The sequence below is a fragment of the Bubalus kerabau genome, chromosome 6 (genome assembly GCF_029407905.1).
Source record: "Bubalus kerabau isolate K-KA32 ecotype Philippines breed swamp buffalo chromosome 6, PCC_UOA_SB_1v2, whole genome shotgun sequence".
NCBI classification, from domain to species: domain Eukaryota; kingdom Metazoa; phylum Chordata; class Mammalia; order Artiodactyla; family Bovidae; genus Bubalus; species Bubalus kerabau.
The window spans coordinates 95,654,730-95,678,461 of NC_073629.1; the positions used below are offsets into that span (position 1 = coordinate 95,654,730).

At 36.6% G+C, this 23,732-nt stretch overlaps 1 protein-coding gene across 1 annotated transcript in view; it reads right to left on the minus strand.

Moving 5' to 3' along the window:
* Window positions 1–3,924: 3,924 nt before the first annotated feature.
* Window positions 3,925–23,732, minus strand: part of C6H1orf185 (chromosome 6 C1orf185 homolog) — a 46,863-nt gene continuing 27,055 nt past the window's right edge. The window contains exons 4-5 of the mRNA XM_055587119.1: window positions 6,032–6,068; window positions 3,925–4,430 (exon numbers count right to left, since the gene is read on the minus strand). Of these exons, the coding sequence (XP_055443094.1) occupies window positions 4,036–4,430; window positions 6,032–6,068 (432 nt within the window). The 3' untranslated portion in view covers window positions 3,925–4,035. The remainder of the gene's footprint in view (window positions 4,431–6,031; window positions 6,069–23,732) is intronic.

A 23,732-nucleotide genomic window follows, 5' to 3' on the forward strand; every position in this document is an offset into this window, starting at 1 on the left:
GCATTTCTCTGATAATGAGCGATGTTGAGCATCTTTTCATGTGTTTGTGAGCCATCTGTATGTCTTCTTTGGAGAAATGTCTATTTAGTTCTTTGGCCCATTTTTTGATTGGGCCGTTTATTTTTCTACAGTTGAGCTGTAGGAGTTGCTTGTATATTCTCGAGATTAGTTGTTTGTCAGTTGCTTCGTTTGCTGTTATTTTCTCCCATTGTGAAGGCTGTCTTTTCACCTTGCTTATAGTTTCCTTTGTTGTGCAGAAGCTTTTAAATTTAATTAGGTCCCATTTGTTTATATTTGCTTTTATTTCCAATATTCTGGGAGGTGGGTCATAGAGGATCCTGCTGTGATGTATGTCAGAGAGTGTTTTGCCTATGTTCTCCTCTAGGAGTTTTATAGTTTCTGGTCTTATGTTTAGATCTTTGATCCATTTTGAGTTTATTTTTGTGTATGGTGTTAGAAAGTGTTCTAGTTTCATTCTTTTACAAGTGGTTGACCAGTTTTCCCAGCACCACTTGTTAAAGAGATTGTCTTTAATCCATTGTATATTCTTGCCTCCTTTGTCAAAGATAAGGTGTCCATATGTGTGTGGATTTATCTCTGGGCTTTCTATTTTGTTCCAGTGATCTATATTTCTGTCTTTGTACCAGTACCATACTGTCTTGATGACTGTGGCTTTGTAATAGAGCCTGAAGTCAGGTAGGTTGATTCCTCCAGTTCCATTCTTCTTTCTCAAGATCGCTTTGGCTATTCGAGGTTTTTTGTATTTCCATACAAATTGTGAAATTATTTGCTCTAGCTCTGTGAAGAATACCATTGGTAGCTTGATAGGGATTTCACTGAATCTATAAATTGCTTTGGGTAGTATACTCATTTTCACTATAATGATTCTTCCAATCCATGAACATGGTATATTTCTCCATCTGTTAGTGTCCTCTTTGATTTCTTTCACCAGTGTTTTATAGTTTTCTATATATAGGTCTTTAGTTTCTTTAGGTAGATATATTCCTAAGTATTTTATTCTTTTCATTGCAATGGTGAATGGAATTGTTTCCTTAATTTCTCTATTTTCTCATTATTAGTGTATAGGAATGCAAGGGATTTCAGTGTGTTGATTTTATATCCTGCAACTTTACTATAGTCATTGATTAGTTCTAGTAATTTTCTGGTGGAGTCTTTAGGGTTTTCTATGTAGAGGATCATGTCATCTGCAAACAGTGAGAGTTCTACTTCTTCTTTTCCAATTTGGATTCCTTTTATTTCTTTTTCTGCTTTGATTGCTGTGGCCAAAACTTCCAAAACTATGTTGAATAGTAATGGTGAAGTGGGCACCCTTGTCTTGTTCCTGACTTTAGGGAAAATGCTTTCAATTTTTCACCATTGAGGATAATGTTTGCTGTGGGTTTGTCATATATAGCTTTTATTATGTTGAGGTATATTCCTTCTATTCCTGCTTTCTGGAGAGTTTTTATCATAAATGGATGTTGAATTTTGTCAAAGGCTTTCTCTAAATCTGTTGAGATAATCATATGGTTTTTATTTGTCAATTTGTTAATGTGGTGTATTACATTGATTGATTTGCGGATATTGAAGAATCCTTGCATCCCTGGGATAAAGCCCGCTTGGTCATGGTGTATGATCTTTTTAATGTGTTGTTGGATTCTTATTGCTAGAATTTTGTTAAGGATTTTTGCATCTATGTTCATCAGTGATATTGGCCTGTAGTTTTCTTTTTTTGTGGCATCTTTGTCAGGTTTTGGTATTAGGGTGATGGTGGCCTCGTAGAATGAGTTTGGAAGTTTACCTTTCTCTGCAATTTTCTGGAAGAGTTTGAGTAGGATAGGTGTTAGCTTTTCTCTAAATTTTTGGTAGAATTCAGCTGTGAAGCTGTCTGGACCTGGGCTTTTGTTTGCTGGAAGATTTCTGACTATAGTTTCAATTTCCGTGCTTGTGATGGGTCTGTTAAGATTTTCTATTTCTTCCTGGTCCAGTTTTGGAAAGTTGTACTTTTCTAAGAATTTGTCCATTTCTTCCACGTTGTCCATTTTATTGGCATATAATTGCTGATAGTCGTCTCTTATGATCCTTTGTATTTCTGTGTTGTCTGTTATGATTTTTCCATTTTCATTTCTAATTTTATTGATTTGATTTTTCTCCCTTTGTTTCTTGATGAGTCTGGCTAATGGTGTCAATTTTATCTCATTATACTTTTCAAAGAGAACAAGGTATATACCTATGATAAAAAGTAACATTTTAATAAAGAAGCAAATGTATTAGGTTCTGAAGAAATACTCAGTTTTTTCTATCTCTACAGTGTGAAAAGTGCTTTAAATGTATAGTTCTTTTTATTTCTCATTTGAAATGACAAGAATTTGATTAGGATGCTTTGGTTACAGTAACAGAAACAAATCTCTACTTAATGCAAAAAGGGCAATTTATTAAAGAATTATAAGGGTACCTCACCAAAGCTAAAAAAACAAAACAGTTAAAAACAGGCCTCAGTGATTGTGGCTAGTAACAGAAATCAAATCTTCTAGCTTAAGCAAAAAGAGGAATTTATAATTAAGATATGAGGGTGCCTTTCTAAGCTGAGGGCAGGATTCAAGAAGGGCTGGAAAAAGGGAATGGAGCACTGTTAAGAAAGCCAGGGATCACATTCTTCTGATCTCTCCTCTCTGTTCTTCACTTTGCAAATACTTCACTGCTCTCTTACTGCAGATTTTCTGTCCTTTTCTGCCTAAACCACAGAGTGGGACACGGCAACCCATAGCTCCCCAATTTATGTCTCCTCTATTCTAGAGAGTAGTCAAAACAAGGCTAGAATCTGTTGTCTCTAACCCCAAATTTCTAGGGAAGCTTTAGAATCTTATCAAAATTAGAGATGACTTTCTTCTCTGGGATAGGCAATAAGATAGAAGTTGGTAGAAAACCAAGAAATAGAAACCAATTTTTTTTACCATTCTTTACAAACCTCTAACTGAAATGGCTTATTTTGATTTAGGAATGGATGTAGAGAGATATAAAGAGATATTCTCACAATCTAATCAACAAATATGACCAGATGCTTCAAAAGAGACAGGTGTTCTAATCTTTTTTAATATCCTCTCTAAGAGAGAAGTGATGGGCCTGTATAATGCTACTACCATATTTGAGACAAGTTTCCTTTCATTTATTGTAATAGACATGATTTATCTCCTGGGAAGATATGCACAAGTCCCAGTATGAGTGTTTTAAGCACAAAAAGTAATGATATATTTCATTGTTTTTCCCAAGAGAAAGAAAAACATGGCCTAATTACATGAAGAGTATTTATGAGAAAGAAAAAAAGATTAATTATGGGGTAGGTGTCAAAAATTTCTCGGAGCCATAAATTGAAATTTGACCAAGGGTTTCTCAGACTAGAGAGAAATTCTGGTTCATCCTAGCTTGAGTCAGGTGCTTATGAACATAACCGCTTATATCTTCATCATAGTGGGGTAAGCATCAGAGGGTCATTCTGAGAAACAGACATAGGAGAGGGCAAAGAAAATTGTTTTCTGTATTCTTCAGTGTTCCAGGCTCCCCTAGAGGAGCAAAGTTATATTGCTTATGAAAATCATGGCGTAATAAGATTTAAATGGTAGGTGATTTATGTATTTAAAAATCAGAATAGCTGATGGAAGTATTCTGCCCAGTCTTACCCACACTGAAATAAAACTGAAAATGTCAGAAGTATAAAGAAACGCTGCAAATGTTTTATTTAAAATGTATCTGTGCTGAGGATTTCTTAAAGTATTTCTCCTATGTGTTAAAATACATTTGTATTATCTATTATATCCTTTGATGAGATACAAGGATTTAAACTTAATGTTTATGATATCACTCTACTTCTTCCTGTAATTTTGTTTCTACAAATAATTAGAAAGGGAAGTAGGACCACTCTATGGTAAAGAACAAAAGAAATAATACTAGCATGGACATGTTAAGAGACTCAGAAGCTGGTAATTCAGTTTTAACTTTACATGATTTCAGGGTACACAAAGTTTCAAAAGAAAAAAGTCATTCAGTATTATGTTGAAGGTTTTGTATTTCAACCTCTGTATTTCTTCGTGTAAATATTTCCTTAAGGTTATCATCTTTTTGACCATCACGAAGTGTCATATTTAGTACATTTTCAGTACATTGTTCTAATGGAATGGTTGTCAAGTATGAAAATACTTTTTCCATTAGAGGCTCCCCAAGAAAAGGCATCGGAGGGCTCTTTTTCATTTGAGAATCATCAGAATACCAGTCATCAGCTATTTCTACACTTTGGCTGTAATAAAAATCAGATGGTAATGTTGATAAGCTTAAGGTAACACTGCTGGGATTTGTTGCCGAGCTAGACTCTGAGGGGTCACAAATGACTTTTTTCGTTGCAAGGCAGAAATCATCTTTAGAATAACCATTATTTGCTGTAAAACAAAACAAAACAAAACAAAACAGATTTACTATGAATATTACATATTCATGAGAAAATCTTAATATAAGGATAATGTTACTTTCTAAAATTCAAACTCTTTTTAGGGTTTTTAGGAACAGAATAATGCAACAGTGAAAATTCTAAGTTGCTATCAATATCTACACAATGTTAAATATTTAATGGGGAATCAGCAATATTTTCATGATAAACCAGAGTAGAAAAATCTATTCTAAATAAAATCAACCTGTCTTAACAGAAGAAGATTCTAAACAGGCTAGAAAGCTCAGTTCTGGAATGTCCCTTAAAATCAGAGATGGCAGATAGTTTAACTATTTAAGGCTAAATATTATCTTATTTAAAAATTAAATTTTGGCTCAGGAAACTCAAACAGAGGCTTTGTATCAACTAGAGGGGTGGGATGTGGAGGGAGATGACAGGGAGGTTCAAAAGGGAGGGGATATATGTATAGCTATGGCTGATTCATGTTGAGGTTTGACAGAAGACAACAAAATTCTGTAAAGCAATTATCTTTCAATTAAAAAAAGAAAAGTAAAAAAGAAAAAAAAATTTAAAATGTCTCCTTAAGCAGATAAATTTGGGCTTCCCTGTGGCAGATGGTAAAGAATCCGCCTGCAATATGAAAGACTCGGGTTTGATCCCTGGGTGGGGAAGATCCCCTGGAGAAGGGAATGACTATCCACTTCAATAATCTTGCCTGGAGAATTCCATGGACAGAGGAGCCTTGAAGCCTACCGTTCATGGGGTCAAAGCAGCTAAATTACAAAATGTTTGTCCACCATGAGATCAAACTGGCTTTATACCAATTAAAGTAACTACTAAATTAACATTCATATATAATGCCTTAGAATTTACACAGCAGTTTGATATATTTCCAGATCTCATTTATTCTTTCAATTATTACTTAAGGTAGTTATCAGCCCTATTTCACAAAAGATATTACTGAGACTGAGACTTAGAGAAATGAGTCACCAAAATCAGATACAAAACAGACTTTGTTCTAGATCTGTGTTACTATAAGTCCCATGCTTCTCCCATTACATTATTTATGCTGAACAGTTGCAAATAAAAATGTTAAGTTTTAGAAAATATCACATTTACAAAATATCCTAAAACAACATCTTTTATGATATTTTACATAGTTTTGATTTGAATATGTAACATTGATTTTAAAGCTGTTTTAAATACCTTATTACATTCTATATTCTGCATTTCTAAAGTTATGTAGGAGAGTAAGGCTTTGAGGTAGTAAGTCAATATCTAAAGGGTTACAGAATGCTCATGCTTTTGACTCTCCATCATGTGTCTATGGCACTGACTCTGATACCTTTGGGTATAAATAAGGGACAAAAAAAAAAATTAAAATTTCACATTTTAAGATAGGACATTGCAAATTTTGTTTTCTAAAAAAATGCTCGTTCATATACTAATAAATAGATATTTCCCTTGAGTTTTCATGATTTTAAAAATATTTAGATATCTAGTATATGTTTAAGATAGCCTCTTGATTCTTTAAAATGTGAATTGCTAAAAGTTGATCATGACTTATTCTAATAAACTGTTGAGAAAAAGTACCTTTTATACATGCTGTTTCCTTTTTTCTTTGCTCCTCCTATATAAAAAATATTATTTGTATTTTAAAACATAGTTTTTAAATAATTACTTGATATATACTTATGTGATAATATATGTTAACATCATAACAAAATTTTGATAGAATCATATTTTTTCCATGATATGAATTTATCTCACCAAACTATATTGACAGGAAAGAAAATGTGTTGAGGTATCATCTGAAAAGAATGTGAATTGGCTCAAGAAGGCAGTCTCCAGGATAGGGAATGAAGGGTGAAATAGAGTTCAACAGGATTATTTCTCTCTATTCTCACTAACTTAGAGTCACTTGGTTAGAACTAGTGATGACAAAAAAAGTAATTACAATTCCTAGACTTACTCATCCTATTAACTAATAATAACAAAAAAGTAAATTCTGGCTGAAAGCTTTTATAAAAATGCTACTATTCTGAAACCAATAAAACATCTGATCAAACAACACATTTCAGGTATGTTCAGTAAAGTGTAGTAGCGTAGTAGTTCTCAAGCTTAGGGCATCAGAATCACCCAGTGTGTTTATTAAAAATGCTGTTTCTTAGACATAATATCAGACCACTAAAATAGATTATCGGGCAGTAGGGTTTACGAGTACCTATTGTAAACCACTCCATAAGCGATCTGATTCAGTTTTTCCTTAGACTACTAGATAAATGATGAGCTAATGCGCAGAGTGTTTGGTATGCAGTGGGTGAAGACAGAGAGACAAGACTGTCTCGTGTTACAGGGGAACAGTGTTGGTACTCTGTGCTGATCTTCAGTGTCCTGTTTGCCAAAAAGGCTTGATTAGGAGATACACACACACACACACACACACACACATGGAATATACATATAGATGGGATAACACACACACATGGAATATACATATAGATGGGATAACACATAAGCACTTTTTTTGGTATCTACTTTACTTTTTGATCATTTTTACCTTTTTATTAATACAAATGTCAGTATAGGCTTCTGACTTACCTTGCCTGGATCTAGGATCAAGTCAATTTTCCCACACGGGCCTGCAGTTTAATCTAAGAAGTTCTGGAATCAAGTTCTGGGCTATTCTATGCTCCTGCCTACACATGGGCTTCCCTGGTGGCTCAGTGGTAAAGAATCAATCTGCTAATGCAGGATACGAGGGCTTGATCCCTGGGTGGAGAAGATCCCCTGGAGAAGGAAATGGCAACCCACTCCAGTATTCTTGTCTGGAGATTTCCATGGAGAGAGGAGCCTGGTGGTCTACAGTCCATGGGGTTGCAAAGAGTTAGATACGACTGATGACTGAACAACATATAAATTATATTTGAAACTGCTTTTTAGACTTTCATGTGCCTATGTATTACCTGGGGGAACTTGTTATAATATAGATTCTAACTCAACGGGTCTGGGGTGGGGTCTGAGATTCTGGATTTCTAACAGGTTCCCAGGTAATGCTGATACTCTAGGTATGGGAACCATAGAGTAAGGTCCTAGACGTATTAAAATTCTACCCAAACTAGGGAATGAGAAAATGGGCATTCTTATATATTTCTATATATATAAATATATAAACCACTAGACCATTCAGGTATGACTTAAATCAAATCCCTTACGATTATACAGTGGAAGTGACAAATAGACTCAAGGGATTAGATCTGACAGACAGAGTGCCTGAAGAACTATGGATGAAGGTTCGTGACACTGTACAGGAGGCAGGGCTCAAGATCATCCCCCAGAAAAAGAAATGCAAAAAGGCAAATTTGTTGTCTGAGAGGGTCTTACAAATAGCCGAGAAAAGAAGAGTAGCAAAAGGCAAAGGAGAAAAAGAAAAAAACACACATTTGAATGCAGAGTTCCAAAGAATAGCAAGGAGAGATAAGAAACAATAGAATGGGAAAGACTAGAGATACCAAGGGAAAATTTCATGCAAAGATTGGCTCAATAAAGGACAGAAATGGTATGGACCTAACAGAAGCAGAAGATATTAAGAAAAGGTGGCAAGAATACACAGAAGAACTGTACAAAAAAGATCTTCATGACCCAGATAATCACAATGGTGTGATCACTCATCTAGAGCCAGATATCCTGGAATGCAAAATCAAGTAGGCGTTAGGAAGCATCACTATGAACAAAGCTAGTGGAGGTGATAGAATTTCAGTTGAGCTATTTTAAATCCTAAAAGATGATGCTGTGAAAGTGCTGCACTCAATATGTCAGCAAATTTGGAAAACTCAGCAGTGGCCACAGGACTGGAAAAGGTCAGTTTTCATTTCAATCCCAAAGAAAGGCAATGCTAAGAAAGTTTAAAGTACTGCACAATTGTACTCATCTCACGTGCTAGTAAACTAATGCTCAAAATTCTCCAAGCCAGGCTTCAGCAATATGTGAACTGTGAACTTCCAGATGTTCAAGCTAGATTTAGAAAAGGCAGAGGAACCAGAGATCAAATTTCTAACATCTGTTGGATCTTTGAAAAAGCAAGAAAGTTCCAGAAAAACATCTACTCCTGCTTTATTGACTATGCAAAAGCCTTTGACTGTGTGGATCCCAATAAACTGTGGAAAACTCTTAAAGAGACGGGAATACCAGACCACCTTACCTGTCTCTTGAGAAATCTGTATGCAGGTCAAGAAGCAACAGTTAGAAATGAACATGGAACAACAGACTGGTTCCAAATAGGGAAAGAAGTACACCAGGGCTGTATACTGTCACCCTGCTTATTTAACTTATATGCAGAGTATATCATGAGACATGCCAGACTGGATGAAGCACAAGTTGGGATCAAGATTGCCAGGAGAGATATCAATAACCTCAGATATGCAGATGACATCACCCTTATGGCAGAAAGTGAAGAAGAACTAAAGAGCCTCTTGATAAAACTGAAAGAAAAGAGTGAAAAAGTTGGCTTAAAGCTCAACATTCAGAAAACTAGGATTATGGCATCTGGTCCCATCACTCCATGGTAAATAGATGGGGAATAGGTGGAAACAGTGGCAGACTTTATTTTTGGGGGCTCCTAAATCACTGTTGATGGTGACTGCAGCTATGAAATTAAAAGACGCTTGCTCCTTAAGAAAAGTTATGACCAACCTAGACAGTATATTAAAAAGCAGAGACATTACTTTGCTAACAAAGGTCTGTCTAGACAAAGCTATGGTTTTTCCAGTAGTCATGTATGGATGCCAGAGTTGGACGATAAAGAAAGCTGAGCACTGAAGAACTGATGGTCTTGAACTGTGGTTTTGGAGAAGACTCTTGAGAGTCCCTTGGACTGCAAGGAGAGCCAACCAGTCCATCCTAAAGGAAATCAGTCCTGAATATTCATTGGAAGGACTGATGATGAAGCTGAAACTCCAATACTTTGGGCACCTGATGCGAAGAACTGACTCATTGAAAAAGACCCCGATGCTGGGAAAGATTGAAAGCAAGAGGAGAAGGGGACCATAGAGGATGAGATGGTTGGATGGCATCACTGACTCAATGGACAAGAGTTTGAGCAAGCTCGAGTAGTTGGTGATGCACAGGGAAGCCTGGTGCACTGCTGTCCATGGGGTCTCAAAGAGTCAGATACAACTGAGCGACTGAACTGACTGATATTAATAGGTATAATTTTTCTAGAGGGCAATTTAACAAATCCTCTTCTAGAAAATTATTATACCAGGTAAATAATTTTGGATTTACATTAATACCCAGTTACCAGAATTTTAATCACAACACAGTTTAGCATTTTTAAAGTCTACAATGTAAAATTCTAAGAGTAAGGAAATGCTTAAATATATAAGGATATATAGATATTAGTAAAATGAGTATTTTTTCAAAAATGATATGATAGATCAGAAGTAAGTAAAGACTCAAAAAATGATGGGGATATATAAAAAAGACAGAGGAATAATCTTGAACAAGTGGCTCACTGGTTAAGTTTAGGAAAATTTGAGCAACAAATTAATGATAGTGATGGATTATAATCTGCTAAATAAAATAGAAATCCATGAATCTATACTGACAATAAAGCAGAAATAGATTTTTTTCTGGAACTCTCTTGCTTTTTCGATGATCCAGCAAATGTTGGCAATTTGATCTCTGGTTCCTCCGCCTTTTCTAAAACCAGCTTGAACATCTTGAAGTTCACGGTTTACATATTGCTGAAGCCTGGCTTGGAGAATTTTGATCATTACTTTGCTAGCGTGTGAGATGAGTGCAATTGTGTGGTAGTTTTAGCATTCTTTGGCATTGCCTTTCTTTGGGATTGAAATGAAAACTGACCTTTTCCAGTCCTGTGGCCACTGCTGAGTTTTCCAAATTTGCTGACATATTGAGTGCAGCACTTTCACAGCATTATCTTTTAGGATTTGAAATAGCTCAACTGGAATTCCATCACTTACACTAGCTTTGTTTGTAGTGATACTTCCTAAGGCCCACTTGACTTCGCATTCCAGGATGTCTGGCTCTAGGTGAGTGATCACACCATCGTGATTATCTGGGTCATGAAGATCCTTTTTGTACAGTTCTTCTGTGTATTCTTGCCACCTTTTCTTAATATCTTCTGCTTCTGTTAGGTCCATACCATTTTTGTCCTTTATCGAGCCCATCTTTGCATGAAATATCCCCTTGGTATCTCTAATTTTCTTAGGAGATCTCTAGTCATCAGGTGGCCAAATTATTGGAGTTTCAGCTTTAGCATCAGTCCTTCCAATGAACATTCAGGACTGATTTCCTTTAGGATTGACTGGTTTGATCTCCTTGCAGTCCAACGGACAGATCAATTAGATGCACTGAAAACTGCAAAGCCTACAGCCAGCACTGGTTAACAACAACAACAAAAAAAGTGGAGCAACTTTGAGGATATGTCCCACGTCCAAGGCAAAGGAGAAGCCCCAGCAAGATGGTAGGAGGGGCAAAATTGCATTTAGAATCAAACCCCATACCTGCCAGAGATGCTCAGAGGGCTCAAACAAACCTTGTGCCCACCAGGACCCAGAGACTCCAGAGACTGAGACAGAACTGTGTTTGAGTGTCTCCTGTGGAGGTACGGTTCAGCAGTAGACTGCCGCACAGGCAGGGACTCTGGGTTCAGCAGACTTGGGTATGGCATAAGCCCTCTTGGAGGAGGTCAGCATTAACCCCACCATAGAGCTGCCAGAACTTACACAGGACTGGGGAAATAGATTCTTGAAGGGAACAAACAGAACCTTGTACATACTAGGACCCAGGAGAAAGGAGCAGTCACCCCACAAGAGACTGACCCAGACTTGCCCATGAGTGTCTAGGAGTCTCTGGTGGAGGCATGAGTTGGTGGTGGCCTGCTACAGGGTTAGGGGCACTGAATGTAGCAGTGCACGCATGGGACCTTTTGAAGGAAGTCGCAATTATCTTCTTTATCTAAGCAAAAATGGCTGTCTGAGGAGGCGTTACAAATAGCTATGAAAAGAAGAGAAGCAAAAAGCAAAGGAGAAAAGGAAAGATATACCCATTTGAATGCAGAGTTCCAAAGAACAGCAAGGAGAGATAAGAAAGCCTTCCTCAGTCATCAGTGCAAAGAAATAGAGAAAAACAATAGAATGGGACAGACTAGAGGTCTCCTCAAGAAAATTAGAGATACCAAGGGAACATGTCATGCAAAGATGGGCTCGATAAAGGACAGAAATGGTATGGACCTAACAGAAGCAGAAGATATTAAGAAGACGTGGCAAGAATACACAGAAGAACTATATAAAAAAGATCTTCATGACCCAGATAATTATGATGGTGTGATCACTCACCTAGAGCCAGACATCCTGAAATGTGAAGTCAAGTGGGCGTTAGGAAGCATCACTATGAACAAAGCTAGTGGAGGTGACAGAATTCCAGTTGAGCTATTCCAAATCCTAAAAAATGATGCTGTGAAAGTGCTGCACTCAATATGTCAGCAAATTTGGAAAGCTCAGTAGTGACCACAGGATTGGAAAAGGTCAGCTTTCATTCCAATCCCACAGAAAGGTAATGCCAAAGATCATTCAAACTACCACACAATTGCACTCATCTCACATGCTAGCAAACTAATGCTCAAAATTCTCCAAGGCAGGCTTCAATAGTATGTGAATCATGAACTTCCTGATGTTCAAGCTGGTTTTAGAAAAGGCAGAGGAACCAGAGATCAAATTGCCAACATCTGCTGGATCATCAAAAAAGCAAGAGAGTTCCAGAAAAACATCTATTTCTGCTTTATTGACTATGCCAAAACCTTTGATTGTGGATCACAACAAATGGTGGAAAATTCTGAAAGAGATGGGAAAACCAGACCACCTGACCTGACTCTTGATAAATCTGTACGCAGGTCAGGAAGCAACAATTAGAACTAGATGTGGAACAACATACTGGTTCCAAATAGGAAAAGGAGTATGTCAAGGCTGCATATTATCACCCTGCTTATTTAGCTTATATGCAGAGTACATCATGAGAAATGCTGGGCTGGATGAAGCACAAGCTGGAATCAAGATTGCCAGGAGAAATATCAATAACCTCAGATATGCAGATGATACCACCCTTATGGCAGAAAGTGAAGAAGAACTAAAGAGCCTCTTGATGAAAGTGAAAGAGGAGAGTGAAAAAGTTGGCTTAAAACTCAACATCCAGAAAACTAAGATCATGGCATCTGGTTCCATCACTTCATGGCAAATAGATGGGGAAACAATGGGAATAGTGAGAGACTTTAAGGTTTTTTTGGCTCCAAAATCACTGCAGATGGTGACTGTAGTCATGAAGTTAAAAGACGCTTGCTCCTTGGAAGAAAAGTTATGACCAACCTAGACAGCATATTAAAAAGCAGAGACATTACTTTGCCAACAAAGGTCTGTCTAGTCAAAGCTATGGTTTTTCCAGTAGTCATGTATGGATGTGAGAGTTGGATGATTAAGAAAGCTGAGTGCCGAAGAATTGATGCTTTTGGACTATCGTGTTGGAGAAGACTCTTGAGAGTCCCTTGGACTGCAAGGAGAGCCAACCAGTCCATTCTGAAGGAAATCAGTCCTGAATATTCATTGGAAGGACTGATGATGAAGCTGAAACTCCAATACTTTGGGCACCTGATGCGAAGAACTGACTCATTTGAAAAGACCCTGATGCTCAGAAAGATTGAGGGTGGGAGGAGAAGGGTTCGACAGAGGATGAGATGGCTGGATGGCATCACCAACTCAATGGACAATGAGTTTGAGTAAACTCCGGGAGTTGGTGATAGACAGGGAGGCCTGGTGTGCTGCAGCCCATGGGGTCACAAAGAGTCAGATACGCCTGAGTGACTGAACTAACTAACTACAGTCAGCACTGGTCACCAAAAAAGGAACCAATTCTTCTCCACAAAAACATCCATCTGCATATCATACAACCAATGCTTTGAAAGTAGCTGTGTGTTTTCTGGGATCAACCACCTCCTTGGAAAACTTACTGCATCTCATGCAAGAAACTTGGCCTCCATTCTGTGCTTCTGTGTGAGTTTCAGGAACAATAATCAGGCAGAGGGTCCTCTGTGGTCAGGGGAGCCCCGAATTTGGATAAGATTTCACTTGAATATTCATTGGCTCTAGTAATTTGGTTAAAGTAGGAGAAGACTCTTAATTCCAAGGGGTCAAATATCCTCCTTGAAACGAAAATGGAAAAGATTAACTAACTCATGGAAAGAATTTTGTGATAAACCTAATATCCTGGGACTACTTTTGTAATAGTACCTTCTTTTCTCATCACTCATTTCCCTTTTGTGTGTCTTGAATAATATCATTTTTAAAGATTTAATAAAGATTTCTCTGTCAGCAAACCACGCCCCCCTCCAAAAAAAATTAGAATGAATTGGGCTACAAAGGTTTGCCTCATCCGCCATATTCACCTGATCTCTTACTAACTAATTACCACTTCTTCAAGCATCTTGATGACTTTTTGCAGGGAAAAATGCTTCCACAACCAGCAGGAGGCAGAAAATACTTTCCAAGTTTGTTGAATCCCAAAGCATGGATTTTTTCAAGACAGGAATAAACAAACTTATCTCTCATTGGCAAAAATGTGTTGATTTTAATGGTTCTTATTTTGATTAATAAAGAGCTGTCTGAGCCTAGTTATAATGATTTAAAATTCACATCTGAAACTACAACTACTTTTTCACCAACCTAGTATAAACAACTCAAACATCTTTCAACTGATAAATGGATAAACAAAATATGATATAGTCATACAATGGAATATTATTCAGCCATGAAAAAGAATAAAATACTGATATATGTAATAACAAGGATGGACTTTGAAAACATTATGCCAAATGAAAAGGTAGATACAAGAGACCATATATTTCATATTTATAAGAAATTCCAGAACAGACAAATCTATAGATATAGAAAGTAGACTAGTATTTGTCTAGGCCTAGGAGGATTGGAGGAAAATGGAGGGTCAGTGATTGCTAAGGCTATGGGGTTTCTTTTAGAGGTGATAAAAGTATTCTAAATTGATTGTGAAGGCTGTTCTACAACTCTGAGAATATCTAAAAATTTCTGAAGTATACACTTTAAAAAGGCAAATTATACATTATGTGAACTATACCAGTAATATGTTAAATATAAAACAAAACAGCCTAAAGCTAAGAAACTTTTAGAAGAAAATTTAGAAGCAAATTCTTGTGACCTAGGGTTAGGCTAAGAGTTCTTGGTTATGACACTAAAGGCATGATCCAAAAATGAAAAATGTATAACTCAACAACAAAAAGGCAAACGACCCAATTTAAAAATGAGTAGAAGGCCTAAACAGACATTTCGCCAAAGAAAAAATAAAGATGGCTAGCAGGCACATGAAAAGATGCTCAACATTGCTAATATTAGAGAAATGCAAATCAACTACAATGAGGTATCATCTCATGCCAATCAGAAAGGCCATCATTAAAAAGTCTACAATAACAAACGCTGGAGAGGATATGGAGGAAAAGGAACCCTCCGCTACACTGTTGGTGGGGATGTGAGTTGGTACAGCCACTGTAGAAAACAGTATGAAAGTTTCTCAAAAAATTAAAAGAGAACTACCATATCATCCAGCAATTACACTCCTGGGCATATATTCAGACAAAACTATGGTTCAAAAAAGTATACACACCCCTATGTTCATAGCAGCACTATTCACAATAGTCAAAATATGAAAAAAACTTAAATGTCCAATGACAGATGAATGGATAAAGATGCCATGGTACATACATACAATGGAATACTACTCAGTCATAAAAATAATGAAATAATACCATCTGCAACATGGATGCAACTAGAGATTATCATACTAAGTGAAGCAAGTCAGAAAGAGAAAGACATACTATAAGATATTATTTCTATGTGGAATCTAAAATATGACACAAATGAACCTATGAAACAAAAACATAATCACAGACATACGGAACAGACTAGTGGTTGCCAAAGGGGAGGAATTATGAGGGAGGGATGGTATGGGAGGTTGGGGTTAGCAGATGTAAGCTTTCATAGATAGAAGAGATAAACAACAAGGTCTTCTTGTATAGCACAGAGAACTATATTCAATATACTATGATAAACCACAATGGAAAAAATATATTAAAAATAATGTGTATATATGCATAACTAAATCATTTTGCTATGATTTCCTAGGTGGTGCAGTAGTAAAGAATCCACCTGCCAATGCAGGAGATGAAAGAGATGTGGGTTCAATCCCTGGATTGGGAAGATCCCCTGTAGTAGGAAATGGTAACCCACTTTGGTATTCTGGCCTGAAAAATTCCATGGACAGGGAAGCCTGGCAGGATACAGTTCATTCGGTCTCAAAGAGTCAGAGAGTACAGAGCGACTGAGCACACACACACACACACAAATATATATAACTAAATTACCTTTCTGTATAGCAGTAATTAAAACAGCATTGTAAATCAACCATCCTTCAATAAAAACAAAGAAAAAAGGGAAAATAGATAAATAAAATCTTATTCTTTGCAAACTCCTCTGTTGACAGGATGAAAGCACAATCATCAATTGGGGGAAAGTGTTTGTAAATCACATATCTGACAAAAGAGACTTGTATACAGAACACACACTCTAAATTAATCAGAAAGATAATCCAATTAGAAAATGCACAAGAAAGCTGGAGAGACTCTTTACCAAAGAAGATACATGATGGCAAATAAAAATATGAAAAGCTGTTCAACATCATTGCCCATTAAAGAAATAAAAATGAAAATCACTAAACATATTTAAATGGGCTTCCCCTGATGGTTCAGTGAGTAAAGAATCCATTTGTAATGCAGGATACACAGGAGACATGGGTTCGATCTCTGGGTCAGGAAGATGTCCTGGAGGAGAAAATGGCAACCCACTCCAGAGTTCTTAACTAGAAAATTCCATGGACAGAGGAACCCAGCAGGATATACTCTATGGGGTTGCAAAGAGTTGAACATGACTGAGGAAATGGCATACACACAAACAAATTTAAATGGCTAATATTTAAAAGGCTGCTAAGTATCAAATGATAATGAGGATGTGGAAACATGATTCTCTTACACATTATTGGTGGGTATGTAATATGTTACCATCTGCAAATCAATCTGGGAATTTCTTTTAAAAGTAAACATATTGGGACTTCCTTGGTGGTCTAAAGGTGGAGAAGCTGCCTGCCAATGCAGGGGACATTGATTTGATCCCTGGTCTGGGAAGATTCCACATGCCACAGGGCAACTAAGTCTGTGCACCGCGACTACTGAGCCTGCCCTACATCCTGTGCTCTGCTACAAAGAGAAGCCACTGCAGTGAGAAGCCCATGCACAGCAACTAGAGAATACCCTCAGCTCACTGCAACTAGACAAAGCCCATGCAAAGCAACAAAGACCCAGCACAGCCAAAAAAAAAAAAAAAAACACACACTTAGCGCATGATCCAGCAACTGCATTCCTGGGAATTTATTCTAGAGGAACTGAAACTAATGTTTTCAGAAAAGCCTGTACACAAACAATCATGGCATGCTTATCTTGTAATAGTTCATAACTAGAAACAAATCAAATACTCCCCAGTGGTTAAATGGTTAAGCAAACTGTGGTATACCCACACAATGTTATACTACTCAGCAATTAAAAAAGAAAAAAATATTGATACATGCAATGCTATGGAGGGCATTATGCTATGTGATGAAAACTCAAGCTCAAAAGTCCATAAAGCTATAGGATTCCATTTATATAAAATTCTAGAAATGAGGCAATTAGAGAGATGGAGGACAGAATCAGAGGTTAAGGAAAAGGAAGGAGGGTGTGACAATAAAGGCTAGTATGAAGGAGTTTCTTCATGGCAATGGAACAGTTCTGTATGTTGACTGTCATGGTGGTTATACAAATCTATATATGTGATAAAATGTCATAGAAATATATACAAAAGCAACAAAAAGTAAGTACATGCAAAAATTGGTAAACTTTGAGTTAGGTCTGCAATCTAAATTTCCTGGTTTTGATAATGCATACTTAAAAGTATACTTTTCATGAAGTATACTTATGTAAGGTGTTGTCATTGGGCAAGTGGGTGATGGGTATATAGGGCATCTTTGTAATTTTTTTGCAACTTTTGATTTTCAATTCAGAATACGATAAAACAAATCAATTGTATTTATATTTACTAACAACAAAAATAGGGAAATAAAAAATTTAAATCAATACTATTTACCATAGCATAAAAATACCTATAAATAGGGCTTCTCTGGAGACTCAGTGGTAAAGAATCCACCTGCCAAAGCAGGAGAGATGGGTTTGATCCCTCGTCTGGGAAGATCTCATATGGTGCAGAGCAACTAACCCTGTGCACCACAACTATTGAGCCTGTGCTCTACAGCCTGGGAACCACAACTACTGAGCCTATGTGCCTCAACTACTGAAGCCCACGTGTCCTAGAGCCTGTGCTCCACAAGAAGAGAAGCCACTGCAATGAAAAGCCCATGCACCGCAATGAACAGCAATCCCTCTTGCTACGACTAGAGAAAAGCCCACACAGTAATGAAGACCCAGTGCAGCTAAAAATAAATCAAGTTATATTAAAAATACCTATACTTACAAATAATTCTAAAACAAATGTGAAGGACTTCTATACTGAAAACAATGAACTAAAATAAAAGATAAGCTCAATAAATCAAATTAATAACTTTAAAGAAGTCAACAAGAATAATATCCTCATAGATTAGAAGAATCAATAATATTCAGTTCAGTTCAGTTTAGTTGCTCAGTCGTGTCTGACTCTTTGCAACCCCATGAATCGCAGCATGCCAGGCCTCCCTATCTATCACCAACTTCCAGAGTTCACTCAGACCCATGTCCATCGAGTCAGTGATGCCATCCAGCCATCTTCATCCTCTGTCGTCCCCTTCTCCTCCTGCCCCCAATCCCTCCCAGCATCAGAGTCTTTTCCAATGAGTCAACTCTTCACATGAGGTGGCCAAAGTACTGGAGTTTCAGCTTTAGCATCATTCCTTCCAATCTCCTTGCAGTCCAAGGGACTCTCAAGAGTCTTCTCCAACACCACAGTTCAAAAGCACCAATTCTTTGGCGCTCAGTCTTCTTCATAGTCCAATGTATGGATGTGAGAGTCCACACTCTCACATCCATACATGACCACAGGAAAAACCATAACCTTGACTAGAAGGACCTTTGTTGGCAAAGTAATGTCTCTGCTTTTTAATATGCTATCTAGGTTGGTCATAACTTTCCTTCCAAGGAGTAAGCATCTTTTAATTTCATGGCTGCAGTCACCATCTGCAGTGATTTTGGAGCCCCAAAAAATAAAGTCTGACACTGTTTCCACTGTTTCCCCATCTATCCATTCTTCCTAAGTTGACTTATAGATTCAATGCCAGTCCAATAAAAATTCAAACAGGACTTTTTAAAGAACTAAACAAGCTGCTTTCTAAATTTTATGGAAAACAACACACCTAGAGTAGTCAAAATATTCTTGAACAAAGAAAAACAAAGTTGGAGGATTTACTGTACTTGATTCCATGACATAACACTACAGTAATCAAGACAGAAGAATATTGTTTAAGAACAAATAGCTCTCTAAAAAGAATATAGAGTTCAACAAATAAACCAATACATATACAGATTGATTTTCATTCAAAGTGACTAATTAGTTCAATGGGGAAAGAACGTCTTTTTAACAAAATTTTCTGGAACAATTGGATATGCAACTTGACCTGTACTTCACAGACCTAAACATAAAACCCAACACTATACATCTAAGACAAATATAGACTATTTTTGCAAACTTAGAAAGATAGATATTTATTAGACAGATACAAATTTCTTTTAAAAGAAAAAAATCATAGTCTCAATCAACATTGAAAATTTCTGCCTACCAACTGATACCATTTTAAAAATGAACAGATAAGCTACAATCTGGAAAAAACATTCACACCATATATATCTTATAACAGACTAATTCCAAATTGTATTAAGAACTCCTACAAGTCATTATTTAAAAAACAAACAAACAAAATCAATCTTTAAAAATGACCAAAAACTTAAACTGGCAAGTCACACACACAAAAATATGCAACTGGCTAATGAACACATAAAAAGGTGCTCAACATCTTTGCTTATCAGAAAATATAAATTAATAGCATATGGAAATGCCATTCCACACCTGCTAAAATAGCAAAATTAAAAATAAAACACTAGTAACACTAAATGTTCACAAGGATGTGGAGCAACTGGAACATCTGCTTATTGTTGATGGGAGTAAAATAAGTTATAACCACTTTGGAAGCTGTTGGCAGTTTCTTATAAGGATATATATATGGATATATATATAAGGATAGGATATATATATATACTCAAGCCCCACTGATTTCCATACCAGGTATTTTTCCAAGAAAAATACCAAAAGTTTTTACTAAAAGTACACAAATATTTACAGCAGCCTTACTCATACTAGTCAAAAACTGAAAAAACTCAAATGTCGCTCACTAAGAATACATAAATACGTTATTATATAATCATACAATGGAATTGTTGTTCAGTCGCTAAGTTGTGTCCAACTCTTTGTGACCCCATGGATTGACTGCAGCACACCAGGCTTCCCTGTCCTTCACTGTCTCCCATAGTTTGCTCAAATTCACGTCCATTGAGTCAGTGATGCTATCTAACCTTCATCTGCCGCCCCTTTTTCCTTTTGCCTTCAATCTTGTCCAGCCTAAGAGTCTTTTTCAATGAATCAGCTCTTTGCATCAGGTGGCCAAAGTACAATAGAACACTACTTACCAATAGAAAGAATAAAGTTTTAACATATAAATTAACATAGATGAATCCTAAAAATTTGTATTAAATGAAAGCCATATGTAAAAGGTATATATTACACAATTCCATTTGCATGAAATCCAAACACAGATTAAAATTAAACTTTGCTAGTTGCAGGATATAAAATCAACACACAGAAATCACTTGCATTCCTATACACTAATAATGAGAAAACAGAAAGAGAAATTAAGGAAACAATTCCATTCACCATTGCAACGGAAAGAATAAAATACTTAGGAATATATCTACCTAAAGAAACTAAAGACCTATATATAGAAAACAATAAAACACTGGTGAAAGAAATCAAAGAGGACACTAACAGATGGAGAAATATACCATGTTCATGGATTGGAAGAATCAATATAGTGAAAATGAGCATACTACCCAAAGCAATCTGTAGATTCAATGCAATCCCTATCAAGCTACCAACAGCATTCTTCACAGAGCTAGAACAAATAATTTCACAATTTGTATGGAAATACAAAAAACCTCGAATAGCCAAAGCGATCTTGAGAAAGAAGAAGGGAACTGGAGGAATCAACCTACCTGACTTCAGGCTCTACTACAAAGCCACAGTTATCAAGACAGTATGGTACTGGCACAAAGACAGAAATATAGATCACTGGAACAAAATAGAAAGCCCAGAGATAAATCCACGCACATATGGACACCTTATCTTTGACAAAGGAGGCAAGAATATACAATGGATTAAAGACAATCTCTTTAACAAGTGGTGCTGGGAACTCTGGTCAACCACTTGTAAAAGAATGAAACTAGAACACTTTCTAACACCATACACAAAAATAAACTCAAAATGGATTAAAGATCTCAACGTAAGACCAGAAACTATAAAACTCCTAGAGGAGAACATAGGCAAAACACTCTCTGACATACATCACAGCAGGATCCTCTATGACCCACCTCCCAGAATATTGGAAATAAAAGCAAAAATAAACAAATGGGACCTAATTAACCTTAAAAGCTTCTGCACATCAAAGGAAACTATTAGCAAGGTGAAAAGACAGCCTTCAGAATGGGAGAAGATAATAGCAAATGAAGCAACTGACAAACAACTAATCTCGAGAATATACAAGCAACTCCTACAGCTCAACTGTAGAAAAATAAACGACCCAATCAAAAAATGGGCCAAAGAACTAAATAGACATTTCTCCAAAGAAGACATACAGATGGCTCACAAACACATGAAAAGATGCTCAACATCACTCATTATCAAAGAAATGCAAATCAAAACCACTATGAGGTACCATTTCACACCAGTCAGAATGGCTGCGATCCAAAAGTCTACAAGTAATAAATGCTGGAGAAGGTGTGGAGAAAAGGGAACCCTCTTACACTGTTGGTGGGAATGCAAACTAGTACAGCCACTAGGGAGAACAGTGTGGAGATTCCTTAAAAAACTGGAAATAGAACTGCCTTATGACCCAGCAATCCCACTGCTGGGCATACACACTGAGGAAACCAGAAGGGAAAGAGACACGTGTACCCCAATGTTCATCGCAGCACTGTTTGTAATAGCCAGGACATGGAAGCAACCTAGATGTCCATCAGCAGATGAATGGATAAGAAAGCTGTGGTACATATACACAATGGAGTATTACTCAGCCATTAAAAAGAATACATTTGAATCAGTTCTAATGAGGTGGATGAAACTGGAGACTATTATACAGAGTGAGGTAAGCCAGAGGAAAAACACCAATACAGTATACTAATGCATATATATGGAATTTAGAAAGATGGTAACAATAACCCTGTGTACGAGACAGCAAAAGAGACACTGATGTATAGAAGAGTCTTATGGACTCTGTGAGAGAGGGAGAGGGTGGGAAGATTTGGGAGAATGGCATTGAAACATGTAAAATATCATGTATGAAACGAGTTGCCAGTCCAGGTTCGATACACGATACTGGATGCTTGGGGCTGGTGCACTGGGATGACCCAGAGGGATGGAATGGGGAGGGAGGAGGGAGGAGGGTTCAGGATGGGGAACACATGTATACCTGTGGCGGATTCATTTTGATATTTGGCAAAACTAATACAATTATGTAAAGTTTAAAAATAAAATAAAATTAAAAAAAAATTAAACTTTGCTGATAAAAATGAGAAAGTGCTTGCATGGAATGGTTAGAAGAACTGACTGGAATGGGACATATGCTAACTTTTTCAGGTGATAAAAATATTCTGTATCTTGTTTTTAGTGTTGTTTAAATGCATATACGATAGTGGAACATCTAAGGTCTTGCATTCTATTGCAGGTAATTATACATCAATAAAATATTTTAAAAATCATATCAAATTTGACTTCAGTGGTATTCTTCCCCCCAAAATCCATAACTCTAGTATAATAATGAGAAAAATATCAGATAAATCCAAATTGAGGAATACTGTACAAAATACACGACAGTACTATTCAAAGTTATAAAGCTCAGATAAAAGAAGGAAAGATGTAGATATAGTCACAGAGTGGAAGAAATTAAAGACAAATGCAGTGTGTTATCCTGGATTAGGTCTTGAAGGAGCAAAAGGAAATTCATGTAAAAGCTGGTGAAACCCAAATAAAATCTGGAGCTTGGTTACTAGTGATGTATCAATGTTGGTTTCTTCAGTTCAGTTCAGTTTAGTTGCTCAGTTGTGTCCAACTCCTTGAGACCCCATGGACTGCAGCACGCCAGGCTTCCCTGTCCATCACCAACTCCCAGAGCCTACTCAAACTCATGTCCATCACTGGTTTCTTAGTTTTGATAAAAATATTACAGCAAAAATATTTTTAACATCATGGAAAATAGGTAAAGTACAAGACAATTCTATACTGTATTACTTTTGTAACTTTCCTATAAATTGAAAACCATTCCAAAATACTTTACTTAAAAACCATATCATAAAAACATAAAAAATGTTTTCCAATAATAAAAACTAGTATAGGCCAGGAAATGATTGGACTGGGAGTTTAGAATTAGCAGATGCAAACTGGTATATACAGTTTGGGTAAACAGCAAAGTCCTACTGGATAGCACAGGAAACTATGCTCAATATCCTGTGATAAATGATAATGCAAAAGAATATGAAAAGAATGTGTATACACACACATACATATGTATAACTGAGTCACTTTGATGTACAGTAGTAATAAATATAACACTATAATTCAACTATACTTCAATGAAAAATGAACTTTAAAAAAGCTAGTATAAGATGTGCAAGATTTTAAAGCTTTATTTAAAGATATTAAAACCAGTTTTTCTCAAATTGACCTAAAATTGCACTACAGTTTCCCTCAAAATCCCAAAAGAATATTAGTAAGTGCTACTCGGCAGTTGAGCAAACATAAGAGAAAAAGTGAAATTGGGTTGCTATTTATACCAAACACAGAAATAAATTCTAGATTGA